The sequence below is a fragment of the Rhipicephalus sanguineus genome, chromosome 6 (assembly GCF_013339695.2).
Source record: "Rhipicephalus sanguineus isolate Rsan-2018 chromosome 6, BIME_Rsan_1.4, whole genome shotgun sequence".
Lineage (NCBI taxonomy): Eukaryota > Metazoa > Arthropoda > Arachnida > Ixodida > Ixodidae > Rhipicephalus > Rhipicephalus sanguineus.
Genome location: NC_051181.1, coordinates 62,638,807 through 62,648,006, shown reverse-complemented (window position 1 = coordinate 62,648,006; position 9,200 = coordinate 62,638,807). Strand labels below are relative to the sequence as shown.

Here is a 9,200-nt window from a genome sequence, read left to right as displayed (position 1 = left end):
GAAAGAGAAAGAAAGAGGGAAAGAAAGAAAGAAAGAAAGAAAGAAAGAAAGAAGGAAAGAAGGAAAGAAAGAAAGAAAGAAAGAAAGAAAGAAAGAAAGAAAGAAAGAAAGAAAGAAAGAAAGAAAGAAAGAAAGAAAGAAAGAAAGAAAGAAAGAAAGAAAGAAAGAAAGATGAAGATAAACAAGGAAAACCGGCAAGCTCGGCTGTCTGCTCCAGCCTTGCACCACAAGTGCAAGATGCGCCAATTTTTCGGTCGAGACATCTCTTTTAACCGATACGGGGAAGCAAGAAATGAAGGCCGAAGTAAGATAGAAGAGTTCCGGCTTGAGTGACTAGTGGTTGCACACTTGAAGAGCGGTGCAGCGCATACTCTTACGATATAATTGACAACTAAGCACTTGTCTTTATCGCCACGATTTTTTTTGTTGCTATTTGTGCTTCACAACTCCTCGCGTAGAGAAGAAACAGCATCATTGCAGAATCTATACTCTGTTCCAGAAGTTCCGTGCAGCACTGTGGAAGCTACAGGCCTTCTCAACCAATCAGGAGGGCGAGCACATCTAACTGTATCCTTCCGCGCCCTGTCGTCTGCTAGCGGCGAGCGCTGCAGCGAATGCGGCAAGAGAGTCTCGGGACACTGTGCAACTGCGCAGTGAGATGAGCTGTAATTGTGAAAGCGGTTAAATATTCTCCTCGGCACAGTAAAAGCGCGCGTCTTAGAGATACTTGCACGATATCGCACAGGTGAACGAGGCGCCGCCATTTTGACTAAGGAGTGACCAAATCTGCCACCGCGGAGTAATCACAACCCAAGACTGGGTCCTCCGCGGCACTGTGGACGCTCGGGCTGTGCGGACTACTCATAAAAGTTTAGACAGTGTCGTACCATTCCTTCGTACTTTATAAGTAAAAACATAACACATACGAGCCACAACAGTGTTATTTCTTTCGTCATTTGCATGTTATAACACGTACAAACAAGAACTCTTTCTTCAGTATCATGGAGCCACAAAAATTGTTTTATACAGAAAATGCGACAAAATCGTCATACAAATCACAGCTACAACACGCAGAGAGGCCTTCAAGTAAAAATCCTCCGACGAGACCGCTTGCAAAAGTCATGAGGACAAACAACGGGCTACGTATATGGGGCACTACATCTCGCTTCGCAACAACCTGCGCTCGAGGGTAGTGTAGCCTTGGCTCTGCTGCACGGAACTTCTGGAACAGAGTATATAGCCGGATAGCTTGCTTAGCTATCAGACGCTAAAGTGGCTTTCTTGATGGTCGCCAAAGACTAACTGCACGACTTAAGCCGATCAAGGTTCGATCAGGTTACTGCGGCTGTACGGAGTCAATGAGCCACACAGACAAAATCATTATTATTTCACGTACTTTAATTCGACGATGCTGCTATTACGTGTCCTGCTTTTATTACAAATTCAGTAATGAATCGCTCCATCGATCCAATGATCGCGTAAACTGACGATGAAGCGACGACAGATCAATGAGCATTCGAATGAATGTGGTAACCTAAAGAAACGTGTACAACTTTTACGTGAAATCAGACAGTGATGCAACGCTTATTTACTATGCATTTACACTATATCCGACTAGACGGCCTAGACGGCCGAGAGAGCGCCAGCCTACTAAAACACGTAGTCCTTGAAGCCACTCTTCATCCTTCAGTATGAAATATAGTAACGTACAGTATTTTGGACGGGTGAGTTGACGAACAGCCGCATAAATAAATAATCCCACGAATAAAAGTATATTCAGAAGTTTTTGCCCGCCAATACCAAGATATCTTTTCTTTGTTTTTTGTTTTTTTTTACCTAGTCCAAGATTATGAAGCACGCAGTAGTAAGACTCGCTGAATGAATTTCGAATACCTTGTGTATTTTAATGTGCACATGAATAAAGCAGAGTTGTCCGCGAGAGATTCCGTTGAGTGAAACGTGAAGAGAGATACTACGCGGAAAGAGACGCTCAGACGGAGCAGGTGCCGGCCGGCACTACTAATCACCACCACCTATACATTAATGTGATCACCAGCACCTAGGCGGGTGTTGTTGCGTCTCAGCACCATATGAATGCGGTGACCGTGGCCTTGAATAGAATCCGCGTCGTTGAGCTTAGCAGGGCGTACCTTAGACGCTAAGCCACAATAGCGTGGCGATCGCACGAATGAAGCAATCGACGAATGAATGAACGAAAGGGTACAACTCGGTTGCAGAGCCGGATTCGAGAGCATACCACGTGTCGGCCAGTACACGGAATCGTGCTCTCGACAGACGGACACGCGGGATACGACCTTCACACGGTGCGTGTTTTCTCGCAGCTGCGTAGGCAATCGTTACGATCGTCGCCGAATGAGTGGGCCGACGGGTTTTCTCACTCCCTGCGGACCTCACGCGTGTGTCATAAAAAAATATGTATAGAAAAGACAGCTCGGCCCTGTACTGTACGACACGCACGCGCGCCGTAATAACACGCACACGTCACCGACGGAATCCCCGCAAGCTTCATTCAAGTCCGGAAGTTAAGGTCGCCAGTGTGCCTTCAGCGAATGCACACGAGCTGCACCGTGAGAAAATGTATTCGAATCAAGGATCCCACATAAACTTGGCACCCGTAGCGACACTACCCGACCTAACCGATTAAGTGAAGGCGTTTGCACTCGTAGTGAAGACCCATTACTATGCAAATCGCTCGCCCATAAGGACCGGCATAACGGATGAGTCGCGATGAATCACGCTGGCGACCACCTCAGTTAACCAGCCTGCCTGGCACACCCGAGAAAAAAAAAACGATATCGCGGGAACTAATGAGGCGAAACGCAGGGTTACAAATGAATGCTGTCTCTTCCGTGTTCAGAATAGCAATGAGTGCTTCATAACCGTGTTACCTAAGATCCTTGCCGACGTAAGCCTGAGCTGAACAAGCGACATGGAGACCTTATCTTTGCTTACGTAAAAAGTGCCGAGTTCTCTGTTGCTAATCATCCAAGATCGGTTCTGAACGTCGGGCTGCACTTTTGCCAGACAGTAAGTGCACATCATTTTGCGCTTCTTGCGTAAATGATTACGAAATGCGAAGGGATCGTGGAACACACAGACGTCCGTCACCTGTGTGGAGAAATAAGTGATTATTTCGTGCAATTCAATCTGCATTAGCAGCTCCCGCTGAAAGTTTTTTCAATCCACCCCACGCGGAACACCACCTGTCGGGCTACATACTGCTCGTCACGAAAGATGGACTAATATCTAGTTTCTTACAGACAAAATCCTCTATTTGATTCCACGTTTACTCCTGCCTAGCTTACCTCACAATCCCATGAGTAGGCTTTGCTGCTTCTCAATTTCTTCTCGGTAACTAACTTGTGCAAACATTCACAAACGCCACAAATTTATGAAACCCTATCGCACATTTGTTTGCTTGGGCACAACTCTTAAACGCATTCACTAATGCAAGATACGCAAAGCTGCGAAATAAGCTTCCTGAAATGTGCACTTCTGCAGATCTTCAGAGACATCGGGAATGAAAAGCTGCTCGTGGCATTCTTGTTTGCCAATGGCAAATACACGCACGCTGAGCGGACATATGCATTCAGCTTGCAGACAAATTCAAGCCATGTAGACACTTCAGACAGGCTTTTCGTGAGGCATGGGACCACGATATACCTACGTAAAAAAGAATCAAGTAATTCTAACTGAAGGTTACTTATAAAGCGACAAGGAGACGCACTCCGGATGTTTTCGCAAGGCTTCTAAAGTAATTACATTCTTGGCACGAATCTCCTCTGCTTTCTCTACGTTTACAATGGCGCCCGAGTTAACGCTGGTCTCTCTAGGTATTGTCTCGCATCTAACGAATCCTTTTTCCTTTCTCCTTCCTGTAAGCCCCCATATAATGTCACACCCATATTTTTTTTTTTACGCCTGCATTAACCCTATGCAAATCTGCTTCTTGCTTTCCCTTTCCGGATAGGATTAAAAATAAAAAATAACAACAAAAAATTGTGCACTGCGGTTTCTCTCCCTACGAAAACAGCCCCACTCTCGCCGCCAAAACCGGATCTTCACGCAGAGCGCGCAAAGAACCAGAGAGAGACAAATAAAAAACGCCCTCTTCACGGTCACTCGTTGCACTACCTCGAGTTGCACACTACTTCGTCGAGGGAACGACGGGCCCGGACTAAAGCACTGCACAGGAGCTTGACTTCGCAAAATATGGGGGGCCTCCAGAACAGAAAAATGTCAAAAAAATAGGAGCCGTACGCATCATAAGCACCCTCTTCCAAGCTGGTCGTGCTTCTAACTGTATTGAATGCGCCAAGCCCACCCCATGGTGGCTGTAGGAGTTCGTTAATAACGAGTGTGTTATAAGCTCAATCTGTTTTAAAAAATGCTTCTAGGAAAATGACCAAAAAAAAAACGTATTGAATAGCTGCTACAAGCTGGTGTTCGCATAGTTCAGTTCAGTTTATTTTCCTTGAAGGCCCCGTTAGGGGTGTTACATAAGGGGTGGGGTACATCATGTGATGGGTAAATCCAAATAAAAACCAATGAACTTTGTAAAAAGAGGAGGAAGAAAGCAAAATGTTGATACACTGTGCAAACGAAAACGAAAACAAAAACACGCACAAGCACTGTGTGTAAGCTCATAATTTCTGTTCCGGTTAATCTTGGTGTCTTTCTCTCATTCTCTCTCTACCGCTCATGAAACTTGTCAAGTTCCCCTCTAACCCCCTCCCCCCCCCCTTTCCTTTAGCTCCCAGAATTCAGCGGTAGAAATATGGTCAATTATCGATCACAGCGGTACTAACTTTATAAATATACTATGGTATAAACAATATATATGCTTGCGTCGTTGTCCGGGTCCATCTATGGCTGTGCAGGCATCGCGTGACGGTTCCGTCACGTCTCACATAACGCAAGATACCCGCTTTCGAGCATGAGAAGACCTCTCATATATTAAGCAACAGCTCACGAAAACGCAGTAGTGTGTTCAATAGCTGCGGCCTGAAAATCGGCAAGCTTAGGTAAATTATTGAACACCCTGGCCGGTGGTATCAGCGCCAGCACGCACGCGACTCATTCGAACATAATTCATATTGCAGAACACCTCGCGGTAAACGTAGTGCATTGCTCCACGGCTAAGAATTTTTCATCAAGAACAATGTCAGTTTATATCTACACCATTACGCCTCGGCAGTCGCGTAAACATTCCTTCGCCGATCACAGGGCAGCACATGCAGGCTAGTAAAAATAAAAGGAACGGGCTTGGAAGGTTAGGCGAGGGAAAACGCCACCAACCTTGGAGACGTGGATTTTTGGGCTAGTTGGTTATGGCGCTATGCCCCATTCTGAAACCTTGGAGAGACAGTCGCGTCGCGTGCACAGAGCCTTCGTGGGAACTTTAAATGCGCCATGCGTATAGGCCTAGTTTTATGCGCGCGAACAAAGAAAAAAAGAGCACTTAGCGTCCATTCATCATGTGACGCCCCCCGCTTGCCCGAAATGGCAGCGTCTGTTACGGACCTCTTACTAAATCAAGACTGTGATGTAAGACGATAACTTGAGCCGCTATCCGACACAGCATTGAAATAAAAGGACTGAACACTCCCTTATATTCAATCGGGGGCGCTAATCATGCCGGCAGAATAAAAAAAACGCCAGGGCTGCGCGGAAAGCGCAGCACAGTCACAGCGAAAGCTCGAAGAGCGGCATTTATAGAGCCCGTTATAAACTCTCTTGTGGCTACTAATACAAGTACACTAGCAGCGTACCCACTACGCCACAAACGATCGTTTTTGTGAAGTTGGAAGCACCCACCACGACATTACTCGTCATTCTGCAGAGAAGCGAGGTACTGTCTTTAAGGCATTATGTGCAGTTTCTTGATGCGACGACTGATGACGATGAAGAATTATGACTGAGCCTTTTGTAATGGGTTGGAAGCTTTAAATGACCCACTAGTTACGTACTTCGCATTGTGTAACGCCCGGTCGTTATTTCATTCTCCCACCGCACTTTATAACATACGCTAACGTGAGAAAGAGATAGAGAAAGGTAATTAATTTTATTGAGACTCCGAGGAAATGGATCATGGGAGCCTTATGGGCTTCCTTGGCAACCAATAGAAGAGCACTTGCGCGGAACCCACTACGCTATAAATCATAATTTTTGTGAAGGAAGGAAGCAGCCACTGCTTCCTTCCTAAACAGTCGTTATGTTTTATGTTGGGATGCCTCCTTCTAACGACACGTCATTCTGCGCAGAACCGTAGTATCTGCTAAACACCTGTAAGGCATTATGTGCACTCTGTTGATGCTGTGCCTGATGACGACGAAGAATTATGGCAGATCCCTTTGTAATGGGTTGGAAGCATTCAACAACCTACTCGTTGCGCAATTCGCATTGTGTGACGCCTGGTTACAGAATTCGCGTTGTGCGACGCTTGGTGCTTATTTTACTCTCCTACCACGCTATATTGCATATGCTAATGTGGTTCCTTCCCGACATGAAGACTGTATAGGGTCTTTTTGCAAAGCAGTTTCAAGCACCGGCATGGCTCAGAGGTTGAATACTGGGCTCCCACGCAGAGGGCCCAGGTTCGAACCTCGTTCCATGCTGGAATTTTTTTCTTATTTCGTTTTTTTCTAATTTCGAGCGGTAGTGGTTACGGACACCGGCGGCGGCGAACAACTACGGCGCTAAAAACGGCCGGTGAAATGATCTCATAACAGCTTTCGCTGTAAAAGCGATATCTGCGCGTAGACGGCGCCCCAGGTATCGCTATCTCTTTCTGGGGGAGCTATGGTATGTTTTTTTGTTTGTTTCTCAGCTATTCAATACTTTCTTGAACTGCAATTCAACATGCTGACCTAGCTTTCTAACGAATTCCGTCGAGCACTACATGAAGGTAGTGAAAAAACAAAAAAAACGAAGCCATAACAAAAAACACGGCCATGTAATCAACTTCACGAAGGATTGTTGTCCGCTATAACGGAAATAAAAAGGTTGCCCGCGGCACTTTATCGTAAGCGCATCGCTTCACCGCATTCTCAGGCCAGTGAAATTTGCAAAACAATCATTTATATAACTGCCTGACAATTGGAGATCGCACTATCTTCTTCATCTGAACACCAACAATTTCAAGAATTCAAAATTACGTCTGCGCAACTACCTTCGAAAGTTCGCACGGTTCTCGTAAAGTCAAGTTCACGAAACTCAGTTCAGCTTTCGCGGCGCGACCGTTATGAACGCGTATAGAAAAAGTTCTCACGGGTCTCTTCCCGCAGGGAAAAGCTATATTGCGAGCCGTGAAGAAAAGTCCAAGAAGCAGCAAAAATAAAATATTACAAATGAGGATAAGGGTCAGAAGCCACGGGAAGGCAGTCAAAATCCGTCGATAGGTCCGCATAGACGGACTGATATATTGTGCTACGAACGTGTGTTAACTGTATCAATTATTGATATCAGGCGTGCTGGTGCCCGGACGTGTCTCGACATCAGCATCGGCAATCTCGACAAAACGCTTTCGAAGACACATGTGATACTGCACTGAATACGGCAGTATGGTACGTATACGAAAATCACGATACGATTATGACGCACGTCATTATGGAAGAGTACTTTGACTACCTGGAGTCTGACGCGCACCTAAATTAAGAACACAAATATTTTTCGCTCCCATCTAAATGAGGCTACCCGTGGCCTAGAACCAGCGAAGAGTGGTGTCGAGCACACTATAGCAGAAAACACAAAGAAACGACGGGCGGAAAGAAGCATTAACTTTCCAACAACATTGCTCATTTTTGAACGCTTTCGCATGTGTCCGCTTGTATTTTTTCTAGTGCCTTTGTTGGCTGCTGCGCTGAGCTCACAGCCATCCCGGTAATAAAACCAGCGTCCTCGAGGTAACTTAAGCAAAGCAGCCCCTGAGCCACTGCGCTGCCTGCCACGGCGAGTCATATATATCTACCATGGTGCCAGGGCAGGCTTTACCATAAGCTCCGACTACATGACCTTCCAGATCGAGGCCCTTTTTTTTCTTTTTTTGGCCAGCTGACGCAAATAAGGCAGGGAAGAGTGAGTGCAATAGATGTCAAACAGTCTACGTAGCCGACAAAACTTCCTCCGACCCATGGCATCTTATTTCTGGCCTCTCCACCGTTTCGCACTTGTTCAGAGCACGTTCTTAAGACAATACCTCCCACTAGCTTGTTCCTACCCAAGGCATGCAGGATGCTTCGCTCCTTAAAGAACCCCAGGGGGTGGAAATTTTAACAGCCCTTCACTGCGGCGTCCCTCACGATCACATCATGCTTTTAGGAAGTAAAACCCCAATAATTATTATTAGGATGCTTCACTCACTTCATGTCCTGTGCCGGTACCGGTGCGACGCACGATGCGACAAGGAGAACCAGCAGAGCGGCAGCACAAGCGTGCGTATCCATAGCGCGAGTTGTCCGTGGCAGCAGCATCCGCTACCCACACGCACGCACTACCAGGTGCGACTGGCTTGGGTCCAGCCGGTGGAGGCGATCCGGCGAGCGCCTCGCGCACTCGCCCAGAAGAGGCTGACTCAACAACCGGTGCCGCTGGAGACGCCGCCGCCGCCGCCGCAGCTCTGGGCTGTGCGGCAGAGCGCGCCACCAGAGCGCACAGAGCATGCGAGCAAGGTCGATCGCCTTTCGCTCCGCAATCTCAAAAGCGCTCGCACTGAGCGCACGCTTCCAGAGAAAGTGCGCGCGCGCACTGAAGCGGGTTGAAAGGAAAAACAAAACGGCCCATTGCGGAGCCGACAGAGTGCGCGAAGTCGTTTAAAAAGGGATGCTAAATGACGGACTCGCGCGTCGCTCTTTCACACAGGTCGTTTACACTGAGTGTACATTAAAAGGCTACATTAAAAATATAAAGCAAGTTTTTCTTTATTTTCTCGTCAGTTTTCTTTTCGTCAGTAGGACGCGTTTTCACAGGAACATAGGTTTATTTACATAGTTACAAGAGAGAACTCATCCAACATTTTTTTAAAATGTCTTCGGCTTTTATAGCCCCGCGTCCGCTAGCACTGTGGCATTAGGGAAGTGGTGACTGCAGCTCCCGCCAATCAGGTGACTTGACGTCTCAGTGCTCCGCCCACCAGAAAATGTGAAGTGGGCCACTCGATACATCCGAAGATGAGGGGCATG

The 9,200-nt window shown here is 46.8% G+C and overlaps 1 protein-coding gene across 1 annotated transcript in view; it reads right to left on the bottom strand.

Moving 5' to 3' along the window:
* Positions 1 to 8,666, bottom strand: part of LOC119395832 (glycine receptor subunit alpha-2) — a 71,008-nt gene extending 62,342 nt beyond the window's left edge. The window contains exon 1 of the mRNA XM_037662842.2: positions 8,383 to 8,666. Coding sequence (XP_037518770.1) covers positions 8,383 to 8,492 — 110 coding nt within the window. The 5' untranslated portion in view covers positions 8,493 to 8,666. The remainder of the gene's footprint in view (positions 1 to 8,382) is intronic.
* Between the last annotated feature and the right edge of the window lie 534 nt (positions 8,667 to 9,200).